Here is an 11,877-nt window from a genome sequence, read left to right as displayed (position 1 = left end):
AGTATCATCAAATTATAAGTGCTGAATGATTTTATGATTTCCTTGGTGTTATAATATTTAATTTCTTGTTCCATTAACATTTGCATTTAGTTGACTACCTGATCAAATTTGTGGTTGTGTTGCATCGAATTGACTACTTGATCAAATTTGTGGTCTAAGTGTTACATTGAGTTTACTATTTGATCAATCCTGTGGTCATGTGGTCAAGTTTTTGGGTGGTTGAATATACTTTAGCATAGAAGATTCAATTTTTGTTGCTGCTCACCCAGCTAGTGTGATTAATGAAGTGATTTCATTGCAATTCCTACTTTTTTCTGTTCTGAATATATGCAAACATCTTTCATTTCTCTGGCTGAGTTTAATGTCCTTTCTGAATTCTTGATGGTTTTAATGTCTTCCAAACTGTCTGTTCACATAATAATTAGGTTGTTACTTGATTAGGTGGGTTTCTTCTTGGGCGAACTCTAGCTGTTCTAATGACCATGACTTTGGGGACCTCAATGGCTGTTCGTCAGGGACCATTGGCTATGGCAGCTCATCAGATTTGTTTGCAGGTGTGGTTGGCAGTTTCTCTCCTCACAGATGCACTTGCTGCATCTGGTCAGGTAGTCTACCACGACTTATTGAATACTTCTCAGTTGTATTTTCTCATAGCTTGTGTTTAGTCCCTATTTTCATATTGTATGTCTGTAATCCAAGGTTTGTCATTTGAGGTAAACATAAAAATAGCAGTGTGGTATAGGGGACCATGTACTGGAACTTCCATTTTGAGCTTTTGTGAGATTAATAACAAAGTGGTAATCATTTGTTTTGGTGCTACATTTTTTTTTTCCTTTTAGCAGAAACCAGATTTACTCTTAGATGAGTTCTGTTACCTTTTTACCCTTGCTTGTCAGTAATGATTAATGGTCTGTAAAAATGCCAAGTTGGTTATTTTCTATGTATGTATTTTTTAGTGCACTGTATTTACTTAAGTACTCTGAAAAATCCAGGTTTGCAATGAAAATTGTATCTGCAGGAAATTGTCAAGTATTGCAGTGCCTGCTCATGCTTGGATGATACTGTAAAAATTTAGCTGATGCCGGGGGGGGGGGGAGGAGGGAGTCAGTGATGACTAACTTGAACAACCTAGTCACTCTCTCCATATGCAGAAACATGAACGTTGACCAGTTAATTCCATGCTAACGTTATCTTTGGTTGATTTTCCTATCATGTTAAACTGCAGGTTCTGTAGTTTAGAAACGTTCCAGGAGGCCAGGACTTGTTGATCAATTCCTTACCTTATTGTATCGGGGAAATATATTTTTTTGGTTAATTTTGCCTCTTTGCTGTTCCTCATCATTGGAAATCTTATTTGACCTTGATTAATCAACTGGGATCATAGTAGTCTTGGGGGCTTTACTGCTCCAGCTGCCAGGTTTTCACCCGCCATCCAGTGTCCATGCAGCCATGCCTCATTTGACCTTTGGGGACTAGCTGTATGGTGCCAGCTGGCTTGGGTGAGGTTCTTTCCTTCAGTGCATGGTTTTCTCTTGTATTATTTCTCTTGGTTATTTTTATCACTTACTAGTGACATTGACACATTTTGATGTTGGGCGTGGATACATGCTATAACTCTGTCTATATAAATGTACTTTATGTAGAATGTCACATTTTGATGTTGGGCGTGGATTCATGCTTTAACTCTGTCTATATAAATGTACTTTATGTAGGCAATGTTTTATCGCTTACTAGTAACATTGACACGTTTTGATGTTGGGCGTGGATACATGGGATAACTCTGTTTATGTAAATGTACTTTATGTAGGCAATGAAATGAATTCCACTATTTATTAAATATTCTTTCCCTGCCAGTATGTTTAATTATCTATTTCACATTACTTTCTAGAAAACTACAAGTTCTGTTCATATGGACTTTGCATCATTGTATCTGTGGATATTCTATAATAGTTGTAAATGCAGATACTACTTTACTGTCAGTTAAATTTCTTTTTGATTTAATATGTAGGCATTGATTGCAAGTTCTTTCTCAAAGGGTGACTACCGCACAGTGAAAGAAATCACCCATTTTGTCTTAAAGGTGAATTTCTTTTATAAGATGGACATTAATTCTACGTTTATTTGCATCTGGGTTTACAAGACCTCGGAGTTTCTGAGATTTCTGATGGATGCTTCTTCAGGTGGGAGTATTCACAGGAATTGCGTTAGCCCTGATATTAGGTGCATCCTTTGGTTCCCTTGCTACCTTGTTCACCAATGACACAGAAGTACTTGGAATTGTCAAAACGGGGGTACTGGTATGTAATTTAAAATCAGTTTGGGCTCCCTTCTGCACCCCCCGTCCCCCCCCCCCCCAAAAAAAAAAAAAAAAAAAAACCGATCCACACTCTCCTCGTGTTCTTGGGGTCAGTGGGAACATCCTTCTGAATTGGCTACTGTTTGAATCTGTGACAGTTTGTAAGCGCCAGCCAACCTTTCAATGCTCTGGCTTTTATTTTTGATGGTCTCCATTATGGCGTTTCAGACTTCTCATATGCAGCTCAGTCTATGGTAAGCAGTATTAACATGATTGAACTCTGATATCTTGAGGTTTCTCAGTCAGAATAAGCTGGGAAATGAGCATTTTGCATTAATTAATTATACTGCAGATAGCTGTTGGGATACTATCTTCTGCAGTTTTGCTGTGTGCTCCTCGTATATGTGGTCTTTATGGAGTTTGGCTGGGCTTGACTCTTTTCATGAGCTTGCGGATGGTGGCAGGATTTATGAGGTAAATTGTATGCTTGTCACTCCCCTTTCTGGTGTATTTCTACTTTGTATCGTAGATTCTTTTCCTTTTGGGTTTTTGGTGCCCCACCCGGGGGGAGGGTGGATTCTGGACGTGTTTGTTTTATATATCCCAATCCTACAAAGCCACCTTATTTAAGTTTCAAATTTTCCAGATTGGCATCAAAGAATGGTCCATGGTGGTTCTTGCAAGAGAATTTTCACAAGAATGAGGTTGGTAAAGATGATATAGTTCAACTTTATTATGAGATTGCCTGGTTTGCCTTTATGTACAGGATTATTCTAGCTAATTGCTTGTGTAGATTTGGATGCCTCTTAGTTTTTCTTTGGAGTTGGGCAAAAATAAATTTTTATGATGTCAGATCCAGAATACTTTTTCCATCATGTTTTTATTTATTTTTTATTTTTTTAATTTGCTTTCTCAACTGGGGGGACCAAGAAACCAGGAGAAGGGGAGAAAGATAGAAGCAGGCCGATCAGCAGGCCTCAAACGAACGTTGGAAGGCAAGAATCTATGTAGTTGACCCCATTTAGTTGGGACAAGGCTTATTGTTGTTGTTGTTGCTTTCTCAACTGTGTTGTATTGGTGACAGTCATCATAGTTATTTTCATTTTGGGTATGATGAGAAGCCTGTATGTGGTCATATTCATTCATGGTCTCTTGGGCCTCTAGAAGTGATATTACTTGTTAAGAAGATAAATTTGTTTAGAGAAGTTTTGCATCACTTGATGAATATTTCTCAAGGGAGACAATACATTGCTGGCTTGCAGTTTCATGTGAAACCCTTTGGAGTCTGAGAATAGGGGGAGGTCCATTTATGACATATCACCCCCATCACATGGACGGTGATGTGGGGGGTTGCAATTTCACTTTTTGAGCTGGCATTGCAATTCTTTTTAATACTCAAGCTGTTTCTTTTATTTGAGTTTGTGGAACAACTGGTAATTACTATGTTGGTGTTTTTGCTAGTTTTGTGTTTATTCACTTAACAGTTACGAATGCTGGATTTTCCCCCTTGGGATACTCTTCTTTTCTTCTTAGCCCCCTACCACCCCTCTCCCCACTCTTTTTCAGTTGTTTTTGAAAGTGTGAGGGAATGAATGCTTTTGATCTTTGTATTCGGTTGAAGTTCTTGACCCTCTTTATTTTGCAGGTAGCAGATTGGAATTGAAGTAATCTGGATGCCAGACATGAATTGCCAAATGCAAGTATGAAAAACCTTGAATTACATTTTATGCTGCATTTGATGTGACCTGTATGTGATTCTCCTTTAGATCAAGATCTAGTTGAGAAGAAAAGCCACCTGTTTCTTGACAGTTGTCCACCTTTTTTTTCTCCTCTTTTCTTTTTACATTCTTGATTTGGAAAAGTATGCCTTTTTTGTTGGGGTGTTCTGTTTTTGACATACAGTGAAAACCCTATAGGGGCTGCTGGCAAGGATCAAGACCACCATTGTGTGGGCGAAGGCAACACAAAGATGCTCTTAGTGTTGTCGCAAGTTGATTTCGAATCACTTCTGGGGATATCATGCCATCAGATTATGTATCAGTCTCCGAATGGACATGGTGCTCAATTCCTCCTAATGGGGGGCACAGGCACCAGAGTTGGTTTGATGAGTCAATGGGTTTGATCTCTGACTAAATCCAGTTCACGAGGGAAGGATGCAGACATGGTTGGACAGGGTACGAGGAGGCCCCCTCTCAATCTTGGGAAAATGTAATAATCAACTGACTACCACCCTATATCAGGAATGAACTTTGGCTCCCAGCCCCATTTAATGAAAAGATTTGTTACAGTTTCTTTTCCTCTGTTTTCATTAATGAGGGAGTTCATTGCATCTTTCCAGAACTGAATGCCGCAGGAATAGCGTCTCTGCCACTGCAATAGGGATAGAATAATCTCATTCCGCAGAGTGGTAAGGATCTAATGTTGCTGAATGGATGGCATGGTTTGTGTTCATCAAGAAATAACGTTGGAGAATGCCCCTATCTATTAGAGAACTTTCCACAACTAGAAAGCCTAGGTGCATGGCAAGATTTTAGCTGATTCTCCTCGAGTATACAACTTTTAACCAATTGTAGTGAATTCTAGCTCGTCTTCAACTCTTTCCTCTGATTGAAAGAGTCTGGATCTTCTACCGACATGAAGAGAAAATATTATATTTCATTACCACGGCCTCCAGAATCAAGATCCCAAGGTAAACGACCTGGAGACAGACCATTTTCTTTATAAGGAAGGAATTTTTCCCCCATTCCATATTTATTAAAGGAGAATTTGCACTCTCCAAATCTGAATATTTCATCGCCATCAGATGGCCATATCTGAAACCAAGCTTACTGTTTTACTCGTGGAGATAGCACGGGTGGCCATGGCGGTGGTTCTCTACCAACTCACAGAGGTCGATGCTGCCCTGCTACCAGAACATGGTTTATCTCCAAAACTGGAGACAGGAAACATCGGTCTTCTGGAATGCATTAGTGAGGTAAGCCTACATACAGTCCAGAAGGCAGTGTGGATGTTGAAAAGAGTGGTGAGAGACTGAGAGTCCAATTCTCACTCTCACAGGGCAATGTCGGTGTGATGGCTATTAATTTGAAAGAAGAACCATTGTTCTGGCGACTTAGGATAATTTGTACAAGCCAGCAACAGCTCGTGATGTTGAACAATGCCATCAATGGCACTCATTGCCCCTGAAAAAAAAAAAAGGGGAAGGGGGGGGGGTGATTATGGGGGGGGGGGGGGGGGGGGGGGGGGGGGAAAAAAAGTTCTGATAATGGATGACTAGATCAAATGCAGTCTCTGAAGACATTACCTAATTGTCCTGCCAAATAATTGAATAATCATCTAAATCTTTTATTGCTTCCCTATGAACTGCTTACCAGATATATTAGCTTAGTTTTTATGCTCTCTAATTTTGGAAAGTGCAGTAAATAATAACATTGAATGCAGCAAGTCTAACAAAACAGAAGGTTATGGATTCATAACTAACGAGTAACAATGGAATTATCAGGACTTGATCTCCCTAGCTAACTAACCAGTAAAGCTTAATTCATTTTAAAATCAAGAAGGAAAAAAAAAATGAGACGCTCTACTTTAAGGTACTTTGTGAGGGTTCATGGTTCAAAGGTCAAAAAAAGGAACCAAATCAATACACTGTGGGTGGGGAATGCAACTAGAGGTTTTCCCTGTGATATATTATTCCTTTGCTCTTTTAGAACAATATACCTCTTTAACAATGAAGATACTTCTCAGTTCATCAGTTCTGATTATAATAAAAATCTTCGAATCACATGAATTATACTTGGGCTGATCTCATGCAAGAGAATCTGCAAGACATTGGCCTGGTCGGTCATTTACGCATGTGGAACACCATATAATCTAACAGCCTCAACAACCATAAGAACATCCCGGGAAAGTTCATTGTGAATTTTTATAAAGAAGAGTAGCAATTGATGGCAGGCATTCTTAATACAACAGAAATTTAACATTTTTTTTTCCGGTCATCTTATGGAAGTACATGCTTTAAAGCCTGCTTTTGCTCCCTTTAAAGAGACTTCCCATAGCCTTTGCCTTCTCTCTGAGTATAAACTTCTGGGTCTTCCCAGTTGAAGTCTTTGGGAGATCTTGAAAAACCACAGTTCGAGGCGCCATATAATGAGGCAAGTGATCCCGACAAAACTTAATAATCTGCTCAGCAGTGGCATCCTTGCCTTCCTTCAACTTTACAAAGGCACAAGGTGTTTCTCCCCAATGATCATCAGGCCGACCCACAACAGCAGCCTCAAGAATTGCTGGATGACTGAACAGCACTGATTCCACCTCAATTGTGCTTATATTCTCTCCTCCAGAAATGATAATGTCCTTTGACCGGTCCTTTAGCTCTATGTAACCATCAGAATGTTTAATAGCCAAGTCTCCAGTTCGAAACCATCCACCTCTGAAAGCTTCCTCTGTTGCTTTCAAGTCCTTGAGGTACCCATTCATCACTGTGTTTCCTCTAAACATGACCTCACCCATGGTCTTTGCATCAGGTGGGACACTTTCCATGGTGACTGGATCTTTAATGTCAACCTCTTCCATTCCATTATGATGCAGGCCTTGACGTGTGTTCAGCTTTGCACGCTGATCGGCAGGCAAGGAATCCCACTCAGGCTTCCATGTACAAATTGTGCCCGGACCATATGTTTCTGTCAGGCCATATGAATGTAAAACACTGAAACCAAGCTCCTCCATCTTGAATAAGACATGTGAAGGTGGCGGCGCACCACCGGTCATAACGGACACCTTGGAAGTCAGGGGCTTACGGTCACTAGCTTGGGAATTGACAATCATGTTCAACACAGTTGGTGCACCACCCAAGTGTGTCACCTTGTGAAGTGCAATACTATCAAATATGCCCTTTGGGGAGACATTCCTCAGGCAGACACTTGTGCCACCTTGAACTGCCACCCCCCAAATCAGACACCATCCATTGCAGTGGAACATGGGAACAGTCCATAGATAAACGAGCATGGGACTCATATTATTAAGAAGAACAGCTGCAAATGAATTAATATAGGCACCTCTATGGCTGTAAACAACTCCTTTAGGGCTTGATGTCGTGCCAGAAGTATAATTTAAACTTATTGGATCCCATTCATCTTTGGGCCATCTGATCTTGAAGTCAGGTCGTCCCATGGTTAGTAGATTCTCATATTCCAAATAAATTGAACTGCTAATGGCAGGTTGTGGTTTACTGCTCTCTGGGATTAAAACCAGGAGAGGTGACTTTGTGGTTGTCTTAGAAAGAAGCTCAAGTGCACCACGTGCAACTTCAAGAAATTGGTAGTCTACAAATAATATTTTTGATTCTGAATGTTTCAATAGCACAGATATCATGGCAGAATCATGTCGTACATTAAGTGTACAGAGGACAGCACCAGCCATTGGGACACCAAAGTGCAGCTCATACATTGCTGGGATATTTGGAGCTAACACAGCAACCTGCTCAATAGTGCAGTATTGGGGGGGGCATAAGAATCATTAAAATAGTAGTGAGAAAGTCATGTCATATATAAGTACAAACTTAAACTTTAAAAGAAAATGGTTCTATTACCACTAAATAATATATTTTTGTCAAAAATAAGAAAGCTGATGTTTGAAAAAGGAAGGATCAACCAATCCATCCAAATGTTTTAACCTCATTTGTGTGCTTTTGAGAGGGAAATCAAACATTGAACTGCCAAATGATATGATTTGCAAGATTCAGTCAGGCGGAGCAACATTCAAACAAAAGCTTACTTACAGTTCAATCATTAGTAAACCTACACTTAAAACTTCTTTAGAGAAAAGTAAAGAATAAGAGAAATAAATTGCATAATATTATGAACATTGGAATGAATCCAAAGATTATGTTAAAAATTACAAAATGCTGATAAATTTGGGTGTGACCAGAAAAATGGGTTTTTCCTCTTTGCTTACTCAGATATCAATCTTCCTACCCTGTACTAGTAATCAGTAAAGAAGAATCAATATCTTGTGCCTTCTGCTTTATACTGATAACAGAAAATAAAAAGGGTTGGAAACTAAGTAGCAAATTACGGGACTCAGTCCAATTGCCAACTTTCACTTAAATCACTCCAAGAACAGTGTTAAAAAAACCCCAACAGAAATAAAAACTAGGAGACCCTGCATATGAATATTATTATACATACCATATTTGAGATAGATAACCATGAACATAGACCAGAGCAGAAACCGATTCATTCTTTTTTCATATCAAATATGATATGCATAACAATATTTGTTGCTGCAACCAGGTCTGCTCTGGTTCATTCTTTTTTCCTTTTCTCGCATACTAGTAGCCGAGTGCCATTGGGTGAATGAAAATGGTGTTCCTATTTTATCACTGGGTTCATGTGAAAATCAAAGCAAATTAAACTCTGTGGCTGGGGAAAACTGAGATCAAATTCAATTCTTTCTTTCACTGAAGAACAATAGAAGCATTAACCATTGCAGGGCCAGTTGAAATCAATCCAGAATAAGTAAAAGGATTCTATTTTCTTAAAAATGAAAAAAACAGAGCATGCCAAATCACCAATTTTTTTTTTCTCTATAATCCAATTCATACAGGAAACTCAAAAATTCCAAAATAAAACTTACCCTTAAAAAAAACACAAATGACGACACACTGAGGCTGAGAATATATTGTAGTGCGGATAACAAAACCATGAACTAGAGCATTCAAATCATCAACCAGCAAGCATTAATGATGTCACAAACACATAAGGCTAGAGAAGAAAGAGCTAAATAAAACTCCAGAATAAAGAAATAAAGGAACTTATAAATTAAGCAAAAGAAAGAGTGGTACTAGTGAATAAAAATTTATTTTGAACAACTTACGACATCCAAGCGAGAAATTCCCATCTGGGTAAGAGCTGAAGCAAGTTTCAGGCACCGTTCTCGCGTTTCTGCCCATGTATATCTGAGATTACCATATATAATCGATATCCTATCTCTGAACACACAAGCTGACCTCTCTAGGAAGCTTATGGGAGACAAAGGAACGTAATTCGCCGAGCATCGAACAAGACCCTCCATCGATCTCACGGGTTTAAGTGCTTTCTGTGTTACTCGAAGCACAAGCGAAGTGAACTATTCAAAAACTCCCCAGAGACAGATGATGAGGCATGACTTATAAATATTTCCACCAAAAGAGACGCAATGAGAACGTTTTTATCTCATTATTCTGTTAAAAAACAACAAATTTCTTCGGATTACTCGTCATATACCTTTAAAGGTGACACCAGTCCTGGATGGATGCTGAAATGATCGTTACACGACGAGTTAAAACAAATATCAGGAAACTACAATTTTCCGAAGAAGACGAAAACAAATAAAACACGAATTAACCATCGGACACTGATCTTGCTGGATATTGATCAGAAAATATCAGGCAGATTGGTCGCTGTTTTCATTTGAAAAAAAGAAACAAAATTTCATTTTTTGTTGCATACCCGTTCATATCGACGTGATCCATGAAAGAATCAATCTGGAGAACAACTGATGCCAATCTGGATCGAGCAATTTTACTTATCGACCATATTCTTGGACGGTCCATTTCTTCCATTCATTTTCCACTACATAAATGGATGACATAAGATTTAGAGGGGTCCATTTCTTCCATTCATTTTCCACTACATAAATGTAAATGGATGAGATACTTGACCAAAAAATAAAAATAAAAAATGAATGAGATAAGATTTAGAGGATTAAAATGATTACTTTATAAAGTTGGAAGAAAGTGGAGACTTTAATATCCTTCGTAATTATTGATGTGGTTGAGTGATGGTTTTTTTTTATTCAAGTGCGTTTAAAAATAACTATATAAAATTTATTTTTAATAAAAATAATGGAAAATATCGTGGTTATTTCTTAAATATCTTAGTCATTCTTATTCAATGAACTTAATAGGTTTTGGAATATAGGATTGGTTGAGTAGTAAGATTCATATTTTTTAGTGAAATGTTGTCGGTTCAGCCTTTATAGACAGCATTTCTAGTATTAAAAAAACACTGAATCTTAAAAAAAAAACTTACCCATAGGCTTTTATTCTAAAATTTTGAACTTGAATACTTACCCATGTGGTAAGAATTAATTATTAATTCAATCAATATCAAGGGATTATATTTCGATAGTAGTTGGATCAATGTCTAAATTGACGAGTAATCAATATTCAATTTTTCTTCCTTGAATTGACTATATATCCTGCTCCTACTTCTTAATTAAAGTTTGATTATGTAGAAAAAAAACAATTTAAAAATTGGATTTAGATATTCTTATAGAAAGTTATATATATATATATAAAATTTCATATGAAATATATTTTTTTGGACAAATTACATATAGACCTCTTGATTTTTGAATCAATTATTTATACTATTTCTAGAAAAAAAAAAAAATCTAAAATCAATTACAAATGATCCCTTGCTATTAAGTGTTGTGGTTAAATGATGATGTCATTGGTTAACAAACTAATATTGAGTCCTCTTAGTGGACCATAAACTAATGTTGGTCCCTGTTGTGGATAGCGTAAATCCCGAGGAGTTCATCGGGAGTGACACACCCCCACTTGGGATGATGTGTCACACCCCTCCTCCATAAGTTTCAGGAGAACCTACTCGGGAGAGTGACACACCCCCACTCCGGATGGTGTGTCCCCCCCTCCTCCACAAGGTTCAGGAGAACCTACTCGGGAAAGTGACACACCCCCCCCAGGGGGGGGGGCCCCCCCTCCTCCACAAGGTTCGGAAGAAGGTACATCCCCACCCCTGGATAGTACATCCTCATCCCTTGATAACGTCTGAAGTAAGTTTCAGAAGACCTACTAGACTACGTCAAAAGAGTTAGTTAAGGATAACGACTCAACATATCTGTTCCAAGAAATGGGGAGATAAATGAGCGGGTAATGGCTCTATTTGGCCCGCTAAAGAAGGAGTCACTATTCCGAAGGTATCTCACCTACTCTCCAACTAACTGTGTGAGGTCCGAGGAAGTGCCGCCTCCAGGTATTTTCTATATAAACCCACATCCTACATGGAGAAAGGTACGAGATTTATCTAATCATTTATTCATTCTTGAGAACTCTTTCAAGAACTCTTATTGTTGCCTAGGCTGACTTAGGTGTCCGAGGCAGTTCCCCGGCCAAAACTTGGCCGGACCGTTCTTGTTTTCTTTGTGAGTACAAGCATCTCAACTATTCCGACTTGGTTGAAGAGCTCTTAAAGTGGTTATCCTAGTATCCGGCCCTTGAAGACGTTCTAGACGCAACAGTCCCCTTAGTGCAATATATTACGTGTGAGTCCCAAGAAGACTAACATAGTTAGTTGCCGTTAAATATATTCAAATTTCAAAAATTGAAGGAGCAAAATGTCTCTTAGGTTATTTAATACATTGTATTATTATAATTTTTTTTCTTTATTTTTGGATATACATTTTTTAACCATATAATTAATGCTTAATGACCAATTATCTCTTTAAAAAACCATACATTAACACAATGTATTAAATAACCTGATGGACACGTTGGTCTTTTCACATTTAAAATTTGA

General features: G+C 38.3%; 2 protein-coding genes across 5 annotated transcripts in view; one reads left to right on the top strand and one right to left on the bottom strand.

Moving 5' to 3' along the window:
* LOC149017391 (MATE efflux family protein) overlaps positions 1-4,941 on the top strand; it is a 17,989-nt gene extending 13,048 nt beyond the window's left edge. The window contains exons 9-16 of one of the 3 annotated variants that reach the window (XM_089151740.1): positions 442-605; positions 2,009-2,080; positions 2,181-2,297; positions 2,455-2,550; positions 2,649-2,770; positions 2,943-3,000; positions 3,942-3,996; positions 4,199-4,941. In XM_089151740.1, coding sequence (XP_089007866.1) covers positions 442-605; positions 2,009-2,080; positions 2,181-2,297; positions 2,455-2,550; positions 2,649-2,770; positions 2,943-3,000; positions 3,942-3,959 — 647 coding nt within the window. In that variant the 3' untranslated portion in view covers positions 3,960-3,996; positions 4,199-4,941. The remainder of the gene's footprint in view (positions 1-441; positions 606-2,008; positions 2,081-2,180; positions 2,298-2,454; positions 2,551-2,648; positions 2,771-2,942; positions 3,001-3,941; positions 3,997-4,198) is intronic. The other 2 variants (XM_089151741.1, XM_089151739.1) reach the window with 2 other exon arrangements.
* Positions 4,942-5,933: 992 nt separating this feature from the next.
* LOC149017390 (butanoate--CoA ligase AAE1-like) lies at positions 5,934-9,920 on the bottom strand. 2 transcript variants are annotated; one of them, XM_089151743.1, is made up of 3 exons: positions 9,784-9,920; positions 9,170-9,589; positions 5,934-7,771 (listed from the first exon to the last, which is right to left on the bottom strand). In XM_089151743.1, the coding sequence occupies exons 2-3, from the start codon at positions 9,365-9,367 to the stop codon at positions 6,311-6,313; spliced, it is 1,659 nt and encodes a 552-aa protein (XP_089007869.1). In that variant the 5' UTR covers positions 9,368-9,589; positions 9,784-9,920; the 3' UTR covers positions 5,934-6,310. The 2 variants fall into 2 exon arrangements, with proteins under 2 accessions (XP_089007869.1, XP_089007868.1); XM_089151742.1 differs by having other exon boundaries at positions 9,170-9,920.
* Between the last annotated feature and the right edge of the window lie 1,957 nt (positions 9,921-11,877).

The sequence above is a fragment of the Hakea prostrata genome, chromosome 4 (genome assembly GCF_041222555.1).
Source record: "Hakea prostrata isolate BN-2017 chromosome 4, UWA_Hpros_2, whole genome shotgun sequence".
NCBI lineage: Eukaryota > Viridiplantae > Streptophyta > Magnoliopsida > Proteales > Proteaceae > Hakea > Hakea prostrata.
The sequence above is the reverse complement of the archived record's forward strand: the minus strand, read 5'-3'. Positions and strand labels throughout refer to the sequence as shown.